We start from the raw sequence: 26,523 nt of genomic DNA, 5'->3' as shown, positions 1-26,523 counted from the left end.
CTTTTCCCCCAGCATTTCTAGTAATATCATGAAGAAGCAATTAGATTTACTCTGTATGGTTTCAATGGGAGGATGACAGACAACTGGAGGAAGTTACAGGAAAGCAGATTTTGTTTCAATATAAAGAAATATAATTCTTCTAATTATACATTATTCTCACGATAATAAAAAACTAAATCACTTTATGAGATAGAATACTGCTCACTGAAATATTCAAGCAAAAGATTCATGACCACATTAAAGGTAATTTTAAGAAAGATTTTCTGGAGCGTGAAAGGAGCTATATAAAATTTATCCATTCTTCCATTCAATAACTATTTGTTGAGAGCCCCCTATGGGCCAGGCACCATTCTTAGTACTTCAGACTTGTTCTTGTTCTCACAGAACTTATATTCTAGTGGTAGGATACACACAATAAACAAGTGAACACATAAACAAGATAATTTCACAAGGTGGTTAAGTATTATGAAGAAAAGAAAACAAGACATGATGTCAGAGTAGATTCAGGGCCGGTGGTGGGAAAAGGAAGGAACATTACCTGCATAATCAGGAAAGACTCACTGAGGAGAGGACGTTAAGACACAAATGACAAGAACCAGCCATGAAACAACCCAGATCAGACTGATTCAAGCAAAGGATGAGTTAGTACAAAGACTGAAGCAGGAACAGGACTGGCATTCAAAGACTGCAGCCCAGCAAAAGTGGGAGGCAGGCAGTACCTCCCCATCAGGCCATAGTAAGCAGCTTGAAGTGCATTCTAAGGACAAGCAATGGAAAGCCGTTTTGTGTTTTGAGTGTTTTAAGCAGGGAAACACAAGACATGATTTGCATTTTTATAAAATCTCCTTGGGTGTATATTGAGAATATATTTTAGGGAGGTAAAGGGAGAAGCAGAAAAACTAGTTAGGAAGCTACTGCAGTTGTCCAAGCTAAGGATGATGGTGGCTTGGGACGTAGCGGTAGAAATGAACAGAATGGCCAGATTTGGGATAGATTCTGAAAGAAGAGTCTACTAGAGTTGCAGATCATTGGATCTGAGAGGTTAGGGAAAGAAAAATATTAAAAACAGCTAACTTCATAGAGTGCATGCTTTGTTCTATACATTGTTATACATAATTTACATGTAGCAATTTATTTAATCCTTACAACAATTTTACAGGATTAGGAGGGGTTATGAGAAACTAAGAAACTGAGGTACAAAGAGGCTAGGTAACTGCCTATGGTCTCAGAGCAGAGATTCAAACCCAAGAAATTAAATCAGTACAAGAATGGCCTCTCCAAACTAGCATAGTTGTGAAGAATTAATGACATTGACTTGGGCACTGTATAAATGGTGGTACCCTTAAAAGACTGGGGAAGTGGATTTGCAGGAGAAATGAGAGGATGTAAAGCCAGATTTCTTTTTCAGCCATGTTAAATCTGAGATATCTGTAAGACATCCAAATGGAGATATATTGTAAAAGCGGTAGCTGAATATAGTAGTTTCCAATTCTGTAGAGAAGTCAGGACTTGGAGGAACACAGGATCAAATAGGTGACAACTGACAGCACTAATGCTATACAACAGAAAATATAAAAAGATTAGCAGTGTAGGACAAAGTTCTGAGGAACACCTTAGTAATTGGAAGGGAAATGATCCAGCAAAGGCAAATCTAAGAAGCAGTCAGAGAAACAGGAGGAAAACCAGAATTATCACAGCAGCCAAGAAAAGATAATGTTTCAAGAGGGATGGAGTGGGCTACTCTTCCAAACGTTGCTGAGAGATCAAGAAAATGGTGACAGAAAAGTGAACGCTGGATCTGGCAAAGTCGTGATTAGTAAACTTGAGAAAAGTAGTTACTGTGAAATGGTGAGGATAGAAGCAAACTAGATGGGAGTGAATACAGGAAAAAAAAAACGCTGATAAGAAAGTAGCAAGAGCGTCTATGGACAATTCTTTGTGAAAATTTACAAAGAAGGGAAACAGAGAGGAGGTAGTAGAGGAGGGCAGGGTAACAAGGGTGTTTTTCCCAAGATGGGAAACACTAACTAACGAATGTTTGTATGTTCATGGCAATAATTTAGCAGATGACTTCTAAATCTTTTTCCAACACTAAGCAACTAAATACAATAATTATGTTAAATTTCTTTTCCTTCAGCCAGAAAATATTTTGCCTGTTCAATAAAATCCACAATTAGGAATACTTCTAGGGAATTTCCACATCAGAAATGGGTGGTTCTAAAACACAATATTTAAAATTATATAATGTGGCTGTGCAATATTCAAATCACAAAACATAATCAAGATGAAAATCTAGTGTGGTCATAAAAAGAAATTCTATGATTGCCCACATCGCAAAATGTTCTTTTAAAAAAAAGTTATAACTCCTGATGCTTAATTACCTGTACCTTTCCATCAGCTACAAGCTGCTATTACCTACCCCCTTAAATGCATATGTAAATAAAATGGAGCTTCAATTTTTAAAATAATTTTTTCTATCATTTAACTGATTTTATTCTAGGTAAGTCCTACCTATAGCAAGACAAAATATCCTGAGAAGGCAGTGACAGCATATGAACCAACAAAAGAAATCACTACTTACCACATCTACTGAGACGTATGGTTACTAGTTAACGTCTAACAGTTACTAACAATCTTCATATAGTAGACGTGTGTTAATCATTCTTATACAAACTAGGCGTTGTTAGAGCATTAAACAGTGTGTGCTCATACTGAGTATAATGACACATGCAACCAACAAATGGTAACAGAGTGAAATCAAGACAAGTAAAAGGCCTATGATTCCATTCAACTGAGGAAAGAAGAGAAGGTGGGGATGGATATTGTTGTTGGGATTAATCTGTGGCTTAATTTATAAATTTTCCATATTCTGAGTGAGTTAATTAAATTTCCATTTTCAGTTCTCAGTTCTGCCACTAACATAAAGAGAATAAAGAAACAACTACAAAGATTTTGGTTAGAACTGATTACTTCTTAGATACTTGTCCATTCTCCCACTAAATGTACATTACTTCTTTAAAAAATACATTTAAAGGGGTGGGATAGGGAGGGTGGGAGGGAGGGAGACACAAGAGGGAAGAGATATGGGGATATATGTATATGTATAGCTGACTCACTTTGTTATAAAGCAGAAACTAACACAAAAAAAAATTTTTTAATTAAAAAAAATAAAAAATAAATTTAAAACAAACTTAACCACACCAAAGCATGCCAAAAATAGTGTATAATCATATACTAATAATATCTTTTCTCTGTTTATGTCACCACAGAATGGCCTCCTGTCACCATCCAACCTAGTATGTTTTCCCTGATGGTCTTCATCACTGTACCATTAATTTTCTCCACTGCACTTATAATAATTGCTATTTGTTTGCTTACTTGTTTATTGTCTGTCTTCCCAATGGACTGAAAAGCAGAAAACCATAAATGTTTTCATCACCAAATATAACCAGCTCCTGCTCAGATACCTGGTATTCCAAAAGGTGCCCCCCAAATATTATTTAATTGATGTGAATAAGTGAATGTGTTTTATCATCACCAAGATTACTTAGGAACAAAGGTTTCCAATGAGAACGTAGGTTTAGAATATAGGTTTCCAATTATATAAGCTTATATCTTATTAAAAATAATAATGGTATCATCTAAAAATGACTGTGTTTTTTAGTCTGTTGATACAGTTAATTACACTGATTGACTTTAGAATAGTGAACCAGCTTTGCAATAACAGAATAAACGGCTCTTCGTCAGGATACACTATCCTTTTTATATACTGCTGCATTTTCTTTGCAAATATTTTGTAGAGGATTTTTACATCCATGTTCATGAGGGAGAGTCTGCAGTTTTTCTTATCACGGCTTGTCTGGTAATGCCGGCCATAAAATGAGTTGAGAAGTGCCCCCCTCTTCTATATTTATGTAGGATTGGTATTATTTCTTCCTTAAATGATCATTTCAAGAGATACAGGAAAGTCATTTAAGAAAATTCAATAGTGATCCATGATAAAAACTCTCAGCAAACTCGGAAAAGAAGGGAACTTCCTTAACCTGATATAAAAGCATCTACCAAAACCCTACACCTAACATATCTAATGATGAAAAATCAAATGTTTTCCCTCTAAGTTCCAGAACAAGACAAAGATGTCCTCTCTCTCTCCATCCTACTCAATTTTGTATTAAAGGTCCTAACTAGTTCAACAAGAAAAATAAATAAAAGGCATACAGATTGAAAAGGGAAAAATAAAAGTCTAACCACAGAGAATATGACTGTCTGTATAGAAAATCCCAAAGCATCTACCAAAAAAAGCCACTAGAGTAAGTGAATTTAGCACAGCAGCGGTACAAAGTTAACACGTAAAAATAAATTATACTTCTATACATAGCAATGGACAACTAGAAAATGAAATTTTAAAACACCATCATTTACATCATTTACAATAGCACCAAAAATCATTAAATACTTAGGTATAAATAAACAAAAAAATGTGCAAGATCGACATGCTAAAACGACAGACCACTGTTGAAAGAAATCAAAGACCCAGGTAAATGATGAGAGGTACCATCTTCATGGATTGCAAGACTCAATATTGTTATGATATTAATTTTCCCCAAAATATATCTATAGGCCTAATCATCAAAATCATACCAAAATTTTTTGTGTAAGTTGACAAGCTGATTCTAAAATTTATATCGAAAGGCAAAGAAACTAAAATAGCCTAAACAATTTTGAAAAGGAATGAAGTTTGAGAATTCATACTATTTAATTTCAAGACCACAGTAATAAAACTACAGTAATCAAAACAAACACATAGATCAATAGAATAGAACAGAGCCCAGATATACGGTAAATTGATTTTTAACTAAAGTTATAAAAAAATCTGGAATTAGGTCTGAGAGAAATATGCTTCTTTCCTAGGGCACTAAATCAGAAGTTGTAAATACTGACTTCTTCAGAAGGAAAATTTTTTTCTTTACAAAGCCATCAAAATGTTTTAGGCAAAAAATGAACAACAAATGTCAAAGAGGGTAAAACAAAAGAAAGTTAATATTGATAGGAAATGCCACCTTAATAATAACATGAAAGATATATGCTGTGTTCCAAGCTTTGTTCATTACTAAATTACTAGATTACTAAAGAGACAAGAATTGAGGCAGTAATAATCATTTCAAAAGCATGTAATAAACCTGAATAAAAAAATAGTTTGCTGACAACATTAAAATAAAGCACTTCTATCTGCTTTCTTTATATAAGGAATTTTCTACAAGCTTTCAAAACTGAAAACCAATGAAGTACAGGATGAATCATTATTCCTTGGTGATGAGAAGGAAGATTTTTTTGGGGGGGAGGGGGGAGAAGTATGATAAACTAAGAGGGCAGTAAAAAGTAAACCTGCTGTTGAGAATGAAAAACAGGAGAAGACAAAATACACCTGAGCAAATAAAAAGTTTCTACCTGGTAGCACTTATTGTCCTTTTGATCGAGTGGCTGCGAGATGTTCCCTCTTCCTTCCCCATCCCGAACCTCCAACACCCAAACGAACTTAAAGGGTTGTAGCTGGCAAAGGATGACGTGGGAATTGAGCTTTCCTATGGTATAAAAGCAACTAAATTCCACTTTTAAGAAACTGGAAGAGAAAGGGGGCGTGGCGGAGAAGAGAAGTGACTCGATCGGGCGAGAGAAGATGACTGGAAGATGATTTCATGGTGCAAGTGGCGGATGAGATTACAAGGACTGGGTGGGAGACTTTACAAAGCTTGGAGTCAGGTACTGCAGGCAAATTAGTCACCTAGAAGGTATAGGGGTGGGACAATTATGGATTCGGCACTAGCAGGAGGCAAAACGAAAAGAGAAGAGGAACAGGAATACAGGGTGAACGTCCCTCAAAACCTCTGACCCAAAAAACCCAGTTAACGCTGTTGACGGCGAACGGGACCAGAGACAGCTGGGAGCATCTCCAGGACCCAGGTGGAAGAGAAGCGGCCGCAAACAGAGCACGCCCGTCTGAAGCTGAGCAAGAGGGATCCTCACGGAGTTAAATCCCAGACCCCTGGGGAGTGCAGGGGTGTAGGCGGCCAGGGAGGGCTCCCGGGTCCCAAGCGACAAGACACCTCACTCACCTGGTTGGTGACCTGAAAACGAAACAGAGAACACGATTTAGCGACAAACTGTCCGGGACTAGAGGCGGCAGCCCGGTGCCCTCCGCCCCTGCCCGCGGCCTCAGGCCAAGACCCGAGCCACGCTCACCTCGGGATTGGCCTCCAGCGGCAGCCAGCGTTGACTTTCCATGTCCGCTCCGCCCGGCCCCTCTCTAGCTCTGACAGCCGCCGCCGCTTCCGCCCCCTTGCTCCTGACCTGGACCCGTCCAACCCTGCGCCCCGAGGGAGGGGTGCCGAGAGACGAAGAAAAGTCTAACAACACCCTAGCTCCTTTATCGTTCCCTACGGAACCACAAGTCAAGGTTTCCCCTTTAAGTTAAGATACAATCGGAGAGGAAAAGAATAGGAGCCAGCTTCCTATTGCAGAAGGGAAAAGAATCTCAGCTCGCTCCCCTCGCGCTTGGACTCTTCCGAGCCGATGGGACCGCTCCCGTGCCACGCATGCGCCAAGCGCGGGTCTGGGACCGCGTGCTCTCTGGCGCCCTCCCATTCCTGTAGCGTCAGCCGGAGACGCTAGGGGGCGCGCCGCTGAGTCCTGTTCGCCGAGGGAAGGACCTGGGCGCTGCCAGTCAGGAGGCCCCGCACCCAGAGGACGCCGGAGTCGTGGTCAGAAGCTCCTTTGCCAGAAGTGATATGTTGGCCTTGTCTGCTGTTACAGAGTGGGGAACATTTCTATATACCTACACAGTTCCATTTGAGAAAAAATGTCAAGTACCTATTATGAATCAGACGCTGTAACTAAGTGTTGGGTACACAAAGCTAAGCTTACAGTAGGGTAGAAGAGGTGGACAAAAGAACGAAGAATCACAATGAAGTGTGATACATGTGTGATAGTGGTAGCATGAGGTTGGTGAAACTACACAAAAGGGCAGCTAACGGGGAAAGGGAGTGTCCAGAAGGCTTCCTGGAGGAGGTGGACAGCTGGAGTGAGCCCTTAAAAAAGTCGATGGTAGCCAGTCAGAGAGGAGGGTGCTGGGAAGAAGGGAAAGTGTGCACTGTGGCTGCAGAGCCTGCAAGACTGAAGGACAGTGGTTAGAGACAGTGTTGGAGAGATAGGCAGGGACTGACCGGTCAAAACATCTGGGCTTCATCCTGAAAACAGTGGGGAACCACTGAAGGATTTTAAGGAGGATTTTCATCTCTCTTTTTCATCAGGCTGTGAATTCCATAAGGCCTGCGGCAATGTCATTTTTGAATTCCTCACATCGTTTTCGCCAAAGCCTAACCCAGTGCCTGATATATAGTAGATGCTCAATAAATATTTGAGGAGTGAATGGAATAATCAGATATGCATAAACCCCATTTTCAATAATGTGGGAAATTTGCCAGAGTGAAATGATGAGAGACTTAACTAAGGCAGTAGCGGTGACAGAGCGGCAGGAGGGGCAGGCATAGATTAAAGAGATACTGTTTGAAGGGGGTATCCCACTGCTGAGCCCGCACTGTCAATTATGACTCCAGAGATCTGACCTGGGGTAGAGTGCGTGTTAGTGCTGCACCCAAGAGAGGGAATGCAGGGAGAGGAGCAGTTAGGGAGGGAGGAAAAGATAATTACACTGAGCTTGCCTTTCTTGGGGAACTTCCAACTCTCCCACTCATGTTCTTCTGGCCACTATTCAACTTCCAAGGAATTTCCAAGACTCCCCATTCTCCTTATCTATCTGAGAGATTGTTGCTATACCACCCAACTGTGAGGTGGTAAATCTGAAATGTCCAGCTCATCATGGGCAGCCATAGTTGCATAATCACTTCAGTTGCACAGCCAGGCTGTTAGTCAGGAGAGCTAAGGGGTTGTTAGCCAGGGGTTGCCAGGGGTTGTTTTTCAAATGACTTACTGTCAGAGGAATGGCGTTGGTCCAGAACCTTGAGTTCCTGCACCGTGACTCTCCTGTTAGGGCTTCCCTAGGACTCCACACAGCGTGGACCTCTCTAGCAACATTGGATCAGCTGAGATATAGGGCCAAACAGAAGGCAGCTTGCATTCCAGCATGGACTTGCTGCAGAGGACTCTCTCGCTCAGGGATCTACTCAAACTGGCAGCCATCCATATCACCCAATAAACGTGTGGCACCTGTATTCCCAAATGTGATGTATGCTGCGTCCAAAAGCCAGAAACCCACCAAGTGCTCTGCCTCTTCCCTGTTAATAGGAATTGCAGGGTACAATAGCTTATCCTTCACCTTAGAGAGATTGTCCCATTATGGGCTAGACCTTTGGACCCATAAAAGCCTTATGAGGGGCTTCCCTGGTGGTACAGTGGTTAACAATCTGCCTGCCAACGCAGGGGACACGGGTTCAATCCCTGGTGCAGGAAGATCCCACATGCTGCAGAGCAACTAAGCCCGTGTGCCACAACTACTGAGCCTGCGCTCTAGAGCCCGTGAGCCACAACTACTAAGCCCACGTGCCACAACTACTGAAGCCCACGCGCCTAGAGCCCATGCTCCGCAACAATAGAAGCCACCACAATGAGAAGCCCACTCACCGCAACTAGAGGAAGCCCGCGCACAGCAATGAAGACCCAATGCAGCCAAAATAAATAAATAAATAAATAAATAAATAACTTAAAGAAAAAAACCCTTATGAATGTAGTAGCCTCTGATGTTTGTAGGGTTTAACTCTCAGCCTCTGGCATGCATATACCCACCATGGTATTGAGTCCAGTACTTCTTAACCTTGAATGTACATACAATTACCTGGGGAATCTGAAATGCAGATTTTGATTCAATAAGTTTAAGATGGGGCCCAAGATTCTGCATTATTGGCCCCCATTTTTTCCATTTTGTTTTGTTTTTTAATTTTTTAATTGAAGTAGAGTTGATTTACAATGTTGTTTCTGGTGTGCAACAAAGTGATTCAGTTATACATATGTATAAGGTCCCTATGTTTTAATTCTTCCTTTATCTATACCCTTTGCCATATAACATTGAAGTTTTTCCACTAGGGGAAAAGTAGTGTCAATCCTCATTATTCATGGGTTCTGTGTTTTGAATTTATCTACTTGCTAACATTTATTTGTAACCCCCAAATCAGTACCCATGTCGCTTTCAAGGTCATCCACAGACATGCTCAGAGTGGCAAAAAAAATTGAGTTCCCAGCTAAGGTCAAGCAAGTCTGTGCTCTGCCTTCTTGTTCGAGGTCATGTATTGGAAATGTGTCCTTTTGGCAGTCTATTTAGTGCCACATTTTTTTGGCATTTTTGTGCTTTTTGTTGATGATTTCACTGTATAAAATGGCCCCAAGCATTGTGCTCATGTGCTGTTTTGTGTTCCCACACACAGGAAGACTGTGATGTGCCTTATAGAGAAAATACATGTATTAGATAAGTTCCTTCAGGCATGAGTTACGGTGCTGTTAGCCCTGGGATCAGTGTTAAAGAATCAACAATATAGATTAAATGTGGGGACTTTCAACAAAAATACACATAAAAAATGTGTTGTTTTGTTGATTAAAATGTGACCAGAGGCTCACAGGAACCTAACCTGTTTCCACTAGGAGCAATGGTTCAGTATTTACTAACTCAGCATTCGTGGTAGCTTCATAATGAGAATTAACTGTGTATTTACCCAGTCCTTGACATTGAGTTCAGCCATGTGATTTGTTTTGGTCAATGAAATGGGGCAGAAATAATTGTATGCCAGTTCGCAATCCAGGCCTGAATAAGCTTCTGCTTGCTGTTTGTACTTGAGTCATCACCTGGAGAAGAATGAGCTTGGGCCAGCCTGCTGGTTCCAGGAAGAGAATAAGGACACTTGGAGCATAGCAGAAACACCTCAGCTGAGCCCAGCCTCCATTGGCCAACTCACTGCTAACCCCCAAGACATGTAAGCTAAATAAATGTTTGTTTGTAGTATGACATTGGGAATTTGTGGGAGGCAGGGCTTTTTTACACAGCAACGCCTAATTCCTATATCTACCAAAAATTTTCATACTCAAATTCAAAGGAGTAGTCAGATAATTGATACAGCTGCCCCAAATTCTAATAACCAAATAAAAACATGCAGTTGTACCTCCAAAAAATGTTATTTCCTACATGACTAAACTCATAGTTTCATTTTTTTCAGCAACTGTTGCAAATTCAGCAGCTTCTATTCAAACACATTGGGAAGTTTTTGACAAACTGATGTGTTTTTTTTTTTTTTTTTTTTTTGACAAACTGATGTTTGATGTCTTAACGAAAGTATTTGAGACTAAAAAACTGCTCTCTCATTTTTATAAATTTCTTTCTTATATTCTGAGGGATCTGGCAACTTCTCCAACCTTGAACTGAAATAAGCAACACTTTTGTTTTATCTACGCAGGTCTATCCACCTTTTTAGGAATTGTAATTTGGTTGATTTGTAAGAACACGTGGAATTTTGGTCGTTCCTCCAATAACCCATGTTTGCCTTACTGATCTAAGTTTACAACCCACTGTTCTCTTTCCATGCCTGGTTCCATTCCTGGTAACTTTTTTTATGCCAAATCACAGCATAATCTTTTTTTTTTTTAAAGGAACATTTATTTATTTATCTATCTATCTATCTATTTATTTATTTATTTATTTTGGCTGCATTGGGTCTTCGTTGTTGTGTGCGGACTTTCTCTAGTTGCGGCGAGCGGGGGCTACTCTTCGTTGCGATGTGCAGCCTTCTCATTGTGGTAGCTTCTCTTGTTGCAGACCACAGGCTCTAGGCACGCGGGCTTCAGTAGTTGTGGCACGTGGGCTCAGTAGTTGTGGCTCGCGGGCTCTAGAGCGCAGGCTCAGTAGTTGTGGCGCACGGGCTTAGTTGCTCCTTGACATAATCTTTTTAAAGATATTTCACATGGCATTTAAACATAGTATGTACACAGCCAGCAATACCCGTGATTCAATAGAAGTGTTGAACAGCTCTAACCAAGTTCATGTACACACCTGCAAAAACAACTGAGTCACACCTGCTGCCTGCCTACCTGCCACTGTAAGGAGCCATCTGATGCAATGTGCAGTATGATTTCTGAGGAGTCAAATGCGAAAAAATATGCATCTAACAATTGATGAAATTCTGTATTTGTACAACACCTGACTTAATCGAATAAGGTTGTCATTGCAGTCATAACCAGCTCAGGGAATCTTCTAGGATGAGGCCTCACCTGGCTTTCCTTAGGGCTATGGTGGGCGGGGGGTGGGGGGGGGCGGGGGGCGGGTCAATTTCGCTACACACCTGTAACTCATTCATGGCACACCACCATGATTACTCTGTCTTAGATTACTTATCTTAATAGGAATACGTCCAGCTGTCTTCATGCTGTATTTGCCTTTAGCCTTTGTTGCATTGCCAAATAACCATCCTAAAACATAGCCTTTTTGCAATACTTAAGAACGTATCGGGACTTCCCTGGTGGCGCAGTGGTTAAGAATCCGCCTGCCAATGCAGGGCACATGGGTTCGATCCCTGGTCGCGGAAGATCCCACATGCCTTGGAGCAACTAAGCCCACGAGCCACAACTACTGAAGCCCGCGAGCCTAGAGCCCGTGCTCTGCAACAAGAGAAGCCACCGCAGTGAGAAGTCCGCGCATCGCAACGAAGAGGAGGCCCCGCTAGCAGCAACTAGAGACAGCCCGCGCGCGGCAACAAAGGCCCAACACAAACAAAAATAAATAAATAAATAAGAAAAAAAATTAACTTGAAAAAAAGGACACATCAAAACTTAACATAGGGCTTCCCTGGTGGCGCAGTGGTTGAGAATCTGCCTGTCAATGCAGGGAACACGGGTTCGAGCCCTGGTCTGGGAAGATCCCACATACTGCGGAGCGGCTGGGCCCGTGAGCCACAACTACTGAGCCTGCGCGTCTGGAGCCTGTGCTCCGCAACAAGAGAGGCCGCGATAGTGAGAGGCCCGTGCATCGCGATGAAGAGTGGCCCCCGCTTGCCGCAACTAGAGAAAGCCCTCGCACAGAAACGAAGAACCAACACAGCCAAAAATAAATTTAAAAAAAAACAAAAAACTTAACATAATTTGGTCTCATCTGTCTGCAGTATGGATGAAAAATTGTCCACACCTGATCAGAAATCACGACTAACATAATATTGTTGTGTTTCTATAAGCCAGGCCCTTAATCTATTTAGGTCTCATTTTTAAAATGAGACTCTATAAGTTCCCCTTAAGCCAGAGGTTAAAAAGTATGTCTTGCAGCTTTCAGGTGAATGTGTGACGCGGCCAGGTGAGCTGAAAGAAGAATGTGGGACAGTGACAATCTGAAACATGTAAAACCTATCTAAACGCATTGCCATCCAGTTTCTGATAGAGTTTGTCTTACTTGCTTTGTTTTGTTTTACATATGTAGGTCCGTCAAATTTGGCCCCAAATCTAACAATCTGTGGTACGTACTCTGCTTTAAGCTCTAAAACCTCTATGATTCTAGCATCAGTGATCATGCTTATTCTCCGTTCTGCATCGTTGCTCAGGCTGCCCGTGGATTTCCACCACTATCCACTTCCCGCAACACCCCTGCAACACACACACACACACACACACAATCATCCATATTCTTCAGTAGCCTGGAGTATAAATAGAACATTCAATTAGCACAAGGCAGCTGGAAAAGGATTTCAGCAGGTACACTGGGAGCGCTAAACCCCTCTGGAGTTCTCTGAAATTAGATTGCAGACCGTAAATTAAAACCAGAGATTGAAGTTTTATCTATTAGTTAGCTGATATTGCTTAACATTCCTGAATTTCCATTTTCTCAACTTTAAAATGGAGATAATTTGTGATCTAGATAACTTATAGGCTGCTTTTGAGGACTGACTATCATGACGATGATAATAGGAGTTGGTATTTATTGAGTACTCGCCATGTTCAGGAACTTTGCTATGTGCTTTACATATGGGATCTCATTGAACCTTTCATAATGCCTTGTGAGACAAATATCTACAGCCTGATTTTTACAGATTAGAAAGCCGATCTCCAGAAAGTCTACCTTTACTCAAGGCGTACGGCTGAGTGGTAGAGGGTTTTAGATTCAGGCCTATGTGACTATAAAGCTCCCAGCACTTCGTGTTGTCCCCCACGAAGGAGGGTGACAAAAAGCATGCCCACCCCACCTCCAGCTAGGCCAGTGAAATGAATCCGAGTGACAGAAGTTAATCACAAAACTAAAGGTCCCATTGGCATCTCCCTCGCAGGACAAACATCTGTGGGGAAGAGGGAGCGGTTGTCCCGCAGCTTCAAACTCGATTAGCATCAATTTCTAACAACTCTGCGCAGCTACAAGTCTGCGCTTGCTCAAAGGGCGCCGTGGGCTGCACCAGGAAGAGTCCACGTCCATGGCATAAGTAGGGGGAGACGGCATCCGAAAGATAATCTATCCTTCCCTTCACAAGGTATCTGCCAAGTTTTCGGACCTTTTTCCCTACAGTATATCCGTTGTTACTGATCAGCTCCATAAAACTGATGTCTAATTGAGATTAAGGAGGAGGTATACGAAGATGTTTCTGCCCTTCTCCCCCCACGTCCGGTGCGTGCGACGGGCCGCGAGGGGCGGGAAGAGGAAGCGGAAGGGTTGGTGGCCCCGGGACCTTCCACCTGAGTGGCTGGTGGGATTCCGGGGCGCTGCTATGGAGGGGTGTAGCGAGCCGCAGCTGGATGCTAAGGCCAAGGTAAGACCTGGCCTGGAAGGAGCCGGGGCAGCGGGCTCCGGAGCAAGAAAGATCGTTCCCTAAATTGTGTTTTCTGCTTCCATTTCAGGTCACCAACCAGGTGAGTGAGTGGCCATCCCTCCGCGGCCTCCGCCGGCCTCGGCTGGACAAGTGGCGGGGGGCTGCACCTGGTCCTCCGCCCGCCCCTGGCAGCCGCGGGACGATGCCACCGTGAGCCTTCCCCAGCTCAGCCCCAAACCAAAGCCCATGTCCGTGAGCCCGTGCCTTTCCTCCCGCCACCCCTGCATTGCTCCTTACACTGGGCTTCTGAGGTGGTAGCCACTGCCGTTGTCATTTAATCTTCCCCACCCACTCCAGCCCGAAGAGTACAGACCAAATACTGTTCTTCCTTGATTAAGCGCCGTTGTATTCGATACTAGGTACATAGTATTTGGGGATGTAATATATACAGAGAAGAAATTATCAAAATTTCCGAAGATAGCTGCGCAAACATTTTCTTAAGTCTTTAAAAAGCAGTTTGTGGAAGAGGGAGAGTTTATCTCTTTAACCTTTCAGTGTCTGTATTTTTTATGCTTGGAATAAGAATTTGATTTTTTAAGTGTGTCTTAGGACTGTCTCTTTGTTCTGAGTGTTCCTGTCCTGTTTCAGCTAATAAACTTTTTAGGCAAATAGCTTATAACACTTCCCAGAAGAAGCGTACTAAAACTAGAGTATTTGAAATACAGGAGTTACCCAGGACCACAAAGTATAAGAAAGGGCTGAGATAAATAATGAGAACACGGGGGCTGAGAGACGTCCTTTGACTGCTCTCTGACATCTGTCTCCAGCTGATCTTTCTGTTGTTTTTGAGGATTCCTGGGAGATAGGGGGAAACTCAGATAGCAGTCAAACCCCTATCTGGCTTTGCTCTGAGTTATTACTCAATAACTTTGATTCAATCTCTCAGAAATCATCTTATCCATTTATTATACTTACATTAAGTCATATGTTTATTTGCGTAAGATATCCTGAAACTGAATTATATTAGATTATAGGGTTTAAAAAGTTGAACCTTTTGGGGGTGTGTGTAGGGGGAGGTGCGTTTAAAACAACACAAATTTATTCTTATGGTGCTGGAGATTAGAAGTCCAAAATTAGTCTTGTGGGACTAAAGCCAAGGTGCCAGCAGGGCTGTGTTCCTTCTGGAGGTTTTAAGGGAGAATCTGCTTTCTTGTCTGTTTCAGCTTCTAGAGGCTACCTGTGTTCCTTAGCGATGGCCTCTACTTCCATCTTCAAAGCACATCATTCCAGCCTCTGCTTCTGTCATCACTTCTCTTTCTGCCAGCATCATATTGCCTTCTCTGATTCTGACCCTCCTGCTGCCTTCTTATAAAGCCCAACTGGATAATACAGAAAAACCTCCCCACATCAAGATCCTTAATTTAGTCATATCTACAAGGTCTGTTTTGTCATGTTAAAATAACATATTCACTGGTTTCTGGGGATTGCAATGTGGACATCTTTGGGGACTGTTATTCAGCCTACTACACATCCCTTCCATGCAATCGATCACATGTTATATGATTGTTTACATAGAAAAAGCCAAGATAATTTACAAGTAGATTATTCGAAATAATATTAGAGTTTAAGAAGGTGATTCACTGTTTTTTCATAGTTCAAACACAGAGAGTTGAAAAATATTTTTTTAAGGATGTCATTTACAACATTAGTAGACTGTAAAATGCATTGCAATAAATCTAATAAAAGATGTTTAAACTTTTATGAAGAAGATTATAAACAGTGATTGACTTCCAGTTTCTGGTCCAGTGTGTAAGGAGTTTGGAAGTCATTGCTCTGCCTTAAAATAAGTGAAAAGCTGAATAGACTGAAAAATTAACAGTTCTTCTTGGGTAAGTCAGAAAAGTGAGGTCACAGGGCAAACTGCTGTCTCCCAAATTGGAGAGACAGGTGAATACAGAGAAGCACAACTTAACCAGAACAGAAACCTCCGTGAAAACCAGTGCTAGGGGTAGGAAAACCTAAACCACAATTGATGAATTACTGGAGGCTCAGCGTGGACAAGTCTGAGTTAAAATCTCAGGCACCCACCTACACCCCAGTCATTAGGGGGACCTCACACTTTTGTGAGTTTTACCTCCAGGAACTCTTAAATTGAACCTTTTATTCATAGTTCATGATGTGTTTTTTTAAATATTATATTGCTAGACAAAATGATTATGTGTATTCAGCAGTCTTGTAAGGGGGGAAAAGCCTTGACCTAGCAGTAAGTCATTTCTGTTTGTAGTATATGCTTTTTAAATGTACCAGATCTAGCTAATTTTTAGGGCTAATACTAGTTTAAATTCCTTGAGCTATAATACCTTCTCTCTTTCTTTAAATATTTCTCACCAGTATAAGAATCAGCAAGGTTAACTGGGACCACACCTCCCGTGAGAGCACAGACCTCGCCTACAATCCATCAGAATACTGTTTTCTCTGCCTTTAAAAATATTCTCTAAATTTCCCTCCCCTTGCTGCCACCTGAGTCCCAAGCACCACCCTCTTGTGTAGATACTGTAATGGTCTCCCAATTGAGTCTTTTTGTTTTCTTTCTTAAACTTAATGCCCTGTTCATCAATCTGGAGGAGACTTTTGCAGTCTAAGTTAGACCAGGTCTCTTCCCTGCCCGAAGCCATTTAAGAGAGTACCGTCTCACTAGAAAAATGTCTTAAATATTTTCCTTGACCTAAAAGCCCTTCAAAAAGTGATTCTTCGTCTCCTACCTCTCTTCCTAGCTCACGCCACTCCAGACATGCCGGCCTCATTGTTCCCTGCACAGGCCAGACATGCTTCTCCCTCTGTCCAGAATGCTCGTTTCTCCAGTTATTCATGTGGCTTTTTCCTTCACTTGACTCAGGTGTCTTTCTATTCAAAAACCACCTCCTTACAGAGGTCTACCCCAGGCTCTATCTAAACAGCCTTCCTGGTCACTCTGTCCCCTTACCTGCATTTAAAAAAATTCTTTTTATAACACTTAGTACAACCACATTGTATATGTATTTGCTTATTGTCTGTCTTCCCAACTAGAATGTAAGTTCCTGAGATCAGGAGTCCTTTGTTTTATTTTTTATAGTCCCAGTGCCTAGAACATAGTATTAGTTCGTAAATATTTAACTGAATATTGGGGCATAGAGACATAGTAACTTGCCCAAAGCCACATGGGTAGGAGGTAGCAGAGCTGAGATTCAAACTCAGGTCTGTCTAACTTCAGAGTCTGAACTTGTTAAATTTAACAAACCATCGTGCTACCTTGTCCAGCCCCAGAAGGTCTAAGGTTATTCATTACTTCACATTCTGATGCTGATAATCACTGTTTTGAAGTAATTCACGGTTCTTTTTTATAGATGTCTAATTAGAACTCCTTATCATAGATGAATGATTGTTTCTATTGTTGCCACATTTTATTGTTTTCCTGCTTGCCAGTTTTATGGTATAAATCAACAGAAATATGTATATTGACGCACAATATCTAGTGCCATTTTCCCTCTTCCGTATATGAGACAGTGACTTAAGTTTTTGTACAGTTTGTGTCATAGTTCATACACGTATGGCTGTTTTTGTTCTTCTTTTTGTCCTGTTGGGTGCTACAAGTCATGTAAGGATGTATGAACTCCCCTCAGGGAGTTTACAGTCTAGTAGATGGTGGGGGAGGGAGACAGATCCACAGATGACTACTATTCAAGTCAGAATGTTCTAAGTGCTGGGGTGTAAGAAGTGATGTGACCATTCATAGAAAAGTTGAGTAAACCAGGAAAGACTTTACAGAGCAGGCAGAATTTGAGAGGAGCTTTGAATTTTAAATAGATGTTTGAGAGTTGTATTCTAAGAGGAATGAGCTGCATGAGCAAAGGTTTGAAGACTGAAAGATAATTTAAAGAGAGAATGCGGTCCAGCTTGAGCATGAGTGGGAAGGCTGTTTGGGACTGTGCTGTGAGATGACTTAAGTGCTAGGGGAAGGGTTAACTAGTTCCTGAGGCAGTAGACATGACAGGTTTTTGACCTGTGATATTAGATTTGGTAAATTTATAAGTAGTGGTGAGAGTCCATCCTGTGGATTGGAACTGAGGAAGGCTCTAGGCAAGAAACTGATTAGGAGGCTGCAGTGAAATTGAAGCAAGATTGGTTGATTGATTGATTTACTTATTTACTTACTTACTTATGGCTGTGTTGGGTCTTCGTTTCTGTGCTAGGGCTTTCTCTAGTTGTGGCAAGCGGGGGCCACTCTTCATCGCGGCGCACGGGCCTCTCATTATCGCGGCCTCTCTCGTTGCGGAGCACAGGCTCCAGACGCGCAGGCTCAGTAGTTGTGGCTCACGGGCTTAGTTGCTCCGCGGCATGTGGGATCTTCCCAGACCAGGGCTCGAACCCATGTCCCCTGCATTGGCAGGCAGACTCTCAACCACTGCGCCACCAGGGAAGCCGGAAGGCAAGCTTTTTAAAAGGCTTTTTAACAGTGAGATTGGGAAGAAGGGAATAAATGTCCGTGGCCTTGGCCGGAATAAAATCTTGAGTACCTAGCGATTCATAAGTGTTTTGTGTAAGGGAGAGAGAAAAATCAAAGTTGACTGAAGTTTCAAACCTGAGTCACTTAGAAAATGGGGGTCATCAGAAAAGAAATGAGGATTAAAAACCTTTTTGAGGAAAGCTGATACTTGTTTTGTGTTGCATGACAGTAGTACTGTGAACTTAGTAGTAGTGATTGTGTTTAATGGGAAACGCTTTCTTTTTCTGTATTATTTTTACTGGTGGTATTAACACTAACCAAATAGGAAACATTGTTTTGATTATTTGTATTTGCTACAATTTCTGTAAACCAATATAGTTCAGATTGTATAGTTTTGAGAATTCATTTTTGATAAGTCGTGTATTGTAGTAAGTTTATTAACGAAGCTATTTTCAGCTAGTTGTGTTTGCTCTGTTTTAGTTATCTGTCACCGCATAACAAACCACCCTAAACTTAGTGACTTAAAACAGTTGTTTAATTGTCTCTCGTGAGTCTTTGGGTTAACTGGGCTTAGCTGGGTGGTGGTTTCTACTCCTCATCATGTCAGCTGGGACTTCAGTCGTCTAGGAGCCTTCAGTCATCTAGGAGCCTTAGCTGGATGGAAGTGAAGAGGACTCACTCACATGCTAGTCATGACTTGGGCCGTGAGCTGAGCTAGAGCTGATCATTGGCATGACTTGGTTCTCCTTCACGTGGGTGCTCACATCATGGTGGCTGGGTTCCAAGAAGGAGAGTCCCAAGAGCCAGCATTCCATGAAGAAGGAAGGACACACTTCCAGTTCTCCTAAGGTCTAGGCTCAAAGATTCCAGAACACCTCTTCTGCCATATTCTACTTGTCAAAACAATCACAGGGACAGCTCAGATTTGTGCAGAGAGAAAATAAGCTCCACTTCTTGATGTGAGGAGTGACGTGTACTTACAGAGTGGGGTGGAATTAATTGCTGGAGGCTATCTTTGGAGACCCAGTTACGACATACCCCAGAACTTCTAAACAGTTCAACAGATACTTATTTGAATATTCACTTTCTATCAGATAACATTCTAATAGATTGAGTAGTAACTAGATTCATAATGCCATTTCCTTGGGGACACGGGATGAATAAGTTAACATAATTTTAGAAACCGTTAAGTGCTATGAAGAAAATCAAAGCATGGATGAAGGTGCCATTAAGCAAGATGAGAAAGGCTAATGACTTAGCAAAAGTTGTCCACTTAGGCTAGAGCTAATATGAATTTTCAAGTAGAAGTTTGCTAATAACTCATGCCATAATATCTGCAGATACAAAGTACTAAGCACAGAGTTTAGCACAGCACTGTCCAATAGAACTGTCTACGATGATGGAAATGTTCTCTGTTGGCACTATGCAGTATGGTAGCACTAGCCACACATGGCTCTTGAGCACTTTGTACGTGGCTAGTCCAACTGAGGAACTGAGTCTTTTATTCATTTTAAATTAATTTAAATAGTCACAGTTGGCTAGTGGCTACTATACTGGACAGTTCAGGCCTAGCATTTAGAAGATGCTAAACACTCTTGCCCTGTCCCAGACCTGTCTACTTTCTTGACCTATTAGGACTTGGTTTAATTCTGAATGGTAGTCATGTTGCAGCTGGGTATAATGAAAAAGGCATGGAATATGGAATCAGACAAATTTGGGTTGAATACCAGCTCTATTAGTGTTGTATCCTTGGATGAGTTTAATCAGTCTTTTCCTCGTAGTACTTTGGGAGAGATTAATGTGTGCAGAATGGTTAACATTTTTTCCATTAGAAAACTTTCATTTAGAAAAGGAGAGAACATAAAAGTGTGTATTTTGTGACTCTAGCTATAAAAATTGCATACAAAGACTAGAAACAGGGACACAGGAATATGAACATAGTTTTTAAGATGATGGAGGTTTGCACGATTATTTTTTAAATTTTCTCCTATGTTTTGAAAAATAAAATTTAAACTGAAATGGTCTGAAAATTTTTTTTCTTTGTAGACAGTTTTTTTAAAAAATTATTTATTTATTTATTTATTTATTTATTTATGGCTGTGTTGGGTCTTCGTTTCTGTGCCAGGGCTTTCTCTAGTTGCGGCAAGTGAGGGCCACTCTTCATCGTGGTGCGCGGGCCTCTCACTATCGCGGCCTCTCTTGTTGCGGGGCACAGGCTCCAGACGCGCAGGCTCAGTAATTGTGGCTCACGGGCCTAGTTGCTCCGCGGCATGTGGGATCTTCTCAGACCAGGGCTCGAACCCGTGTCCCCTGCATTGGCAGGCAGATTCACAACCACTGTGCCACCAGGGAAGCCCTGTAGACAGTTTTTATAGTGATGTTTTTATGTTACCAGTAACTTCAGCCACCATATCAACTATTTTTAGTGTGACAGACTGCAGCTAATTTCTTTGTTTACCTCTTAATCTATATTTGCTTTCTGATTATTTTTCTTCTTTGTATTCATTTTACTTCTGGTTATTCCTGTTTTTTTACTACTAGCTGTTTTTCCTCTGTACATTTTTCTTTTTAAATCATTTTCTTAATTCTACAAGAATTTTGAGGCTGTTACTTCATTCTTAATATTCTCCATAGCGATGTTCACCCTGTTCTGATTTTTTTGTTTTTTCTTTTTTTATTCTTTTTAAAATCTCCTCTGTAGTTAATTCCTATTTAAGGCTCAACCACACTTATTAGAAGGTTTGCTTTTATTGATAATTTGCATTTAAATGTTCAGTTCAGAATTTGGGAAATTCTCATCACATAAACCTAATCCCAGCTCTTGTACTCATGAATACCAACTTTGCACAGTAAATGGCAGCTCTCCCAATTTCCCCACCTGCCAGTTTCACCATTGTAATGGTCAGTGAATTCCAACATTGTGTTCCTTAATTGCTTTTCTGCTTGAAATGTTCTGGATAATCCAGAGTTTTATTTCATACTTTTAGAGTCAAATAAGCAATGTTTTATCTCCCATTTTACTATGGACAGTAAAAATGGAACTTCTTGCATCAAGGAGTTGTATGGGCCAAGTATGTTTAAAAAGTGTTAAGTTACTTTCTTGAATATCACCATTGAACTGATATAAAACTGTATCTCTAATCATGTACTCCCATGAATTCTGTTCTTGAATTTTTATCCACTTATTGAGCATTCCTATTTAGATATTCCTTATCACTTTTTAAAAAAATTTATTGGAGTATAGTTGATTTACAATGTTGTGTTAGTTTCTGGTGTACAGCAAAGTGATTCAGGTATACATATACATATATTCATTCTTTTTTAGATTCTTTTCTCATATAGGTTAATTATCACTTCTTGATAATACTTTTGGACTTAAAATATAAAAAGTCCTGATTCATATATCATATATTCTCCCAGTCATCTGGGCTCAAAATTTTATAGTTGTCTTTGATACCTCCCTTAACTGTAGATGATCATCAAGACCTAGTGATCCATTCTTTATAGGATCAGCTTAATCCTACTTGTCACCACCTTAGTTCTGGCACCTAAAACCTCGTACCTGGATTATTGTATTCTGCAGCCATCAGATGAATATTTTTAAATCAATACTGTCATACCATTCTCTGAACTCAGAAACTTTCAGTGATTACCCATTGCCAACAGGAAAAGTTTAAATGACTTATATGATAATGTTTTTCATAGTAAGATAAAATAGAGTTGACCCTTGAACAGCGCAGGTATTAATCCGTGTATAATTCATAGTCGGCCCTCCATATCCTAGGTTCCTCTGCATACATGTGGATTCAACCAACTGCAGACCGTGTAGTACTGTAGTATTTACTATTGAAAAGTATCTGTGTATGAGTGGATCCCTGCAGTTCAAACCCACATCGTTTAAGGGTCAACTGTAAATGAGAGTATTCTGAAAACTTGTACAATTTGCAAAAAATTACTGGCCTCTTGATTCTTGATCTCTTGTCAGCCTTATTTTCCATACTTCCTTATAAGAGCCTTTCACTTTCAGACAGTATGCTCTATCCCTCAGCCAGATATGAACTATTTTTATCTCTAGTTGGTTCAGCTTAATATTTATTAAGCACTTATTCTTTGCTAGGTGTGTATTTATGGAATATATAAATAAATAAAACACATTTTTTCCTCTCAATTTCAGTTCTGTTATTCTTCAAAACTGAGCTCTGTCTCCTCTAAAGCTTTCCTTTGATCACCTAGCCTAAATAAAATTTTCCTTTCAACCAGAAATGTGGAGCTCACTGACGTATCCTCCCCTCCCCCTGCTATATGTGCAAGATAACATCTATACCAAAACGTGCATAACATTTGGACTGTTTAATGAATAATTTGACTTTTTCCAGTTTTATTGAGATATAATTGAAATACAGCTCTGCATAATGACTTGACATACATATACTGCAAAATGATTACCACAGTACATCTAGTTAACTTCCATCCCCTCAAATAGTTACCAAAAAAACGGGTAATTTAAAGGTGAACATCTGTGTCACTACAATCAAAACTCAAGAAATCGAACATTACCAGTACCGCAGAAGCCCACCACATGCCCCTTCCCAATCATATCTCTCCCACCCTCCTCCCTAGAGGTAATAATTATCCTTTTGTGATAGTCATATTCTTGCTTCTTTTTATAGTTTTGCCATCTGTATGTGCATCCCTAAACAGTATTATATTTCCTGTTTCTCAAGTTTAAGTGCATGGAATCACATAACTTTTTGACTTGTTTCTTTCAGGATTTTTGGTGTTAAGTGTAGCTGAAGTTCATTCATTTTCATTGCTGTACAGCATTTCATTTGTCCATTTTATTACTGATGAACATCTGGGTTGTTTATAGGTTAGGGCTATTTTGAATATAGCTGCTAGGAACATTCTCACATAAGCATCCTGTTTTTCTTTTTTTTAAAATTAATTCAGGGACTTCCCTGGTGGTGCAGTGGATGAGACTCCGCACTTCCAATGCATGGGGCCCGGGTTCGATCCCTGGTCAGGGAACTAGATCCCACATGCATGCTGCAGCTAAGAGTTTGCATGCCACAACTAAGGAGCCCTGGAGGCGCAACTAAGGAGCCCGTCTGCTGCAACTAAGACCCGGTGCAACCAAATAAATAAATAAATATTTTTTTAAAAAAAATAAAAAAAATTAAAAAAAATAAAATTAATTCATTAATTTATTTATTTTTGGCCGCTTTGGATGTTCATTGCTGTGCGCGGGCTTTCTTTAGTTGCAGCGAGCAGGGGCTACTCTTCATTGCGGTGGGCGGGCTTTTATTGCGGTGGCATCTGTTGTTGCGGAGCACAGGCTCTAGGCACGCGGGCTTTAGTAGTTGTGGCACATGGGCTTAGTAGTTGTGGTGCACAGGCTTAGTTGCTCCGCGGCATGTGGGATCTTCCCAGACCAGGGCTCAAACCCCTGTCCCCTGTATTGGCAGGTAGATTCTTAACTACTGCGCCACCAGGGAAGCCCCAAGCATACTGTTTTTCTAGGTTATATCCCTAATAATTGAATCACCGGATCACTGGATATGCTTAACTGCAGTTTAAGTAAAGCCAATTTTCCGAAAGATTGGCCCAGTTTAGACTTCCATCAACAGCACTGTGATACATCCTTTCTTGCCAGTTTTAGAATCATCAGACTTAAAATTTTGCCATTTTGGTAGGTGTGTAGTGGTATCTCTTTGTGGTTTAAATTTGCATTTCCCTGTTTCCTTTCCATATGCTTATTAGCTGTTTGTAGTTCTTTTCTTATTAACCTACTATCCTTTCTCTATTTTTGTATGGGAAACTTTCATTTAAAAAGTACCTATACAATCTTTTCACTTATCAAAGATGTTAACCTTTTATCAGGACCAGCCTGGCCTTCATGCTGTAGCTGGTTCATCTACCGCCAGTCTGAAGACAGGAGGAAATTTTGGTCCTTACACTAATCCCACCTTTTATAAAAATGTTTTTTATTAATACGTAAAGCTATTTGCCCAGTAAGCATTCATTTGGTAGCAAAAGGTATCAGTCAATAGACAGGTACTTTTTGTGAGTGCCTGCTAGGTACTACATATCTTCTGAAGCTTTGGGAACAAGACACAAAATTCCTCCATTTATTGTCTTATGTTTTAAACTCAGTATTAAGGGCTGCATTTATCCAGTCCTGTTTTATGCCATGGCAACACTGAACAATCATTGAAAAGATTTAGCTAGGAGGTAATGAGGCAGCCAGTAGTCAATAAGCATGTAATCATTGGAGTCAAACAGACGTTGGTTTCAGTTATGAGTCCAGAAATGTGTGACCTTGTGCATATTATGTAAGCTCTCTGAAATTCAGTTTTGTCACCTGCAAAATGGAAATAATAGCCTATAATGTTATGATGATTCAGTGAGGCATTAAATACATGTAAACTGCATAGCACATCACGTGGCAGGTATCCATCAACAGTGATGAAATCTAAAACCACCTTCCCCAGTATTTATGCTAGTGTAAGGTTTCAGGTCAAGGACTGTGGTGAGGAAAGAAACTGGTATGGTTCCCATGTATGCCTCAATCAAATATGAAGATGGTATATAACTCATCTTCCATTTTAGGACTTTTGGGTTGTGGAATGGGGAAAGACATATGTGGAACAGGAAAATGAGATAAGAGATGGTCCAAAATGTTTGGAGTCCCCTTAAGTACTGGAGCAAAATGAAAAGAAAACCAGTACTGCCACATCTACCTCCATAACACATCAGGTGGAGACTTTTGTTTTTGTTTTTTTCACTTTTGTAATTATGACAGTGTTGTTTTCCAGCCCTGTTTATATCCCTTATTGCCTCTCTCTGTGTTCATTTGATTATTATATCCCCCTAGCAATATTAAAATGAAGATATTTTCTTTTATTCTGACTGGCCTTGAAATTAAAACTTGAATATGAGAGCAGTAAAATTGAATAAATATCTGCATTCAGGGCAATATTATAACTGGTGTATTGTGTACTGTTTCATTACAGCTCATAGATTTTCAGTGGAAGCTGGGTATGGCTGTGAGCTCAGACAGCTGCAGGTCACTTAAGTATCCTTATGTTGCAGTGATACTCAAAGTGGCAGATCCTTCAGGCCAAGTAAAGAACAAGTCCTTCGAAATGACAATTCCACAGTTTCAGGTTTGTGATATAACTCATTCAGTGTTAGCCATTGTTCTGTAATTACTGCTTAAAAAGATAAAATCTTTTTTAAGAGAAAATTTTAACTTTTTATTTGCAATTGTTTGGATGTGCTTTACTTACAAAAGATCTGGATTTGCTTTATTTGGGAATTTGATAAATTATTTTCAATGTTTTCAATATAATATGCTGAATTTGTATACTGACACTCCATCACTTTCAAGGACTCATCTGTGAGTGTGTTTAAGAAATTTGCATCTTTTCTAGCAGGATATTTACTTTGCATTTAATTGTTTTATTCTTCTTAGGCTTAATATTCAAGAGTGATTAAGCTAAATGAATCTTACCTTTGAACAGTATTGACCCTGAATTGTCTGACTAATAATGTTTACAAAATGTAGATCAGACCACTAGTACTTGATGGCTAATTTTATCTGCTAGGGATTAGAGTAACTCAATAGTTTATTTATAGAATCATGTTATATATATTATTATTATTATTTTTAGTATCCAATATTATATATATTATTATTCTACCTCTTTTCTATAAGCAAGAAAGGGGGTGGATGAGAAATCATTTTCTTTTCAATGTACATACAGGGAAATGCTTTGTCTTTGGCTAGTTTAACTGGCCTTAGAGTTTTGTTTTTGTTTTGATCCCTTTGGTGAGTGAACAGATATGAATTCTTTCTTATAGCATACTCTCTGTTACCATGAATTCCAATTTTTTTAGATTCCACATATAAGTGAGATCATGCAGTATTGTCTTTCTGTGTCTGGCTTATTTTAGTTAGCATAATGTCCTCCAGGTTCACCCATGTTGTCAAAAATAGCAGGATTTCCTTCTTTTTAAAGGATGAATAGTATACTGTTGTGTATATATACACACCACAATTTCTTTATCCATTCATCTGTCAACAGACACTTGGGTTGTTTCCATACCTTGCTATTGTGAGTAATGCTGCATTGAATGTGGGAGTACAGATATCTTTTTGAGGTAGTGATTTTATTTCCTTTGGATATATATCCAGAAGTGAGATTTGTGGGTTATATTGTAGTTCTGTTTTACAAATTACATTTTAAGGATTTTCTCTCCTTT

The 26,523-nt window shown here is 40.3% G+C and overlaps 2 protein-coding genes across 11 annotated transcripts in view; one reads left to right on the top strand and one right to left on the bottom strand.

Moving 5' to 3' along the window:
• The window catches only part of UCHL3 (ubiquitin C-terminal hydrolase L3), a 43,463-nt gene extending 37,121 nt beyond the window's left edge, over positions 1–6,342 (bottom strand). The window contains exon 1 of one of the 2 annotated variants that reach the window (XM_082365997.1): positions 6,241–6,342. In XM_082365997.1, coding sequence (XP_082222123.1) covers positions 6,241–6,282 — 42 coding nt within the window. In that variant the 5' untranslated portion in view covers positions 6,283–6,342. Of the gene's footprint in view, positions 1–5,448; positions 5,474–6,240 lie in introns of those variants that run through there. The other variant, XM_082365998.1, reaches the window with a different exon arrangement.
• A 6,780-nt stretch (positions 6,343–13,122) lies between these two features.
• The window catches only part of COMMD6 (COMM domain containing 6), a 127,492-nt gene continuing 114,091 nt past the window's right edge, over positions 13,123–26,523 (top strand). For 5 of the 9 annotated variants that reach the window (XR_014237137.1, XR_014237138.1, XR_014237139.1 and 2 more), the window contains exons 1-3: positions 13,590–13,775; positions 13,864–13,875; positions 25,272–25,424. Coding sequence is in view for 5 of the 9 variants with exons in the window: in XM_082366013.1 (XP_082222139.1) it covers positions 13,605–13,775; positions 13,864–13,875; positions 25,272–25,424 (336 nt within the window). In the remaining 4 variants the exon portion in view is untranslated. Of the gene's footprint in view, positions 13,776–13,863; positions 13,986–15,040; positions 15,214–24,867; positions 25,015–25,271; positions 25,425–26,523 lie in introns of those variants that run through there. The other 4 variants (XM_082366014.1, XM_082366016.1, XM_082366017.1 and 1 more) reach the window with 4 other exon arrangements.

Source organism: Balaenoptera borealis, assembly GCF_965194805.1.
Source record: "Balaenoptera borealis genome assembly, chromosome: 18".
NCBI lineage: Eukaryota > Metazoa > Chordata > Mammalia > Artiodactyla > Balaenopteridae > Balaenoptera > Balaenoptera borealis.
Note: the sequence above shows the minus strand (reverse complement) of the source record. Positions and strands in the feature narration are given on the sequence as shown.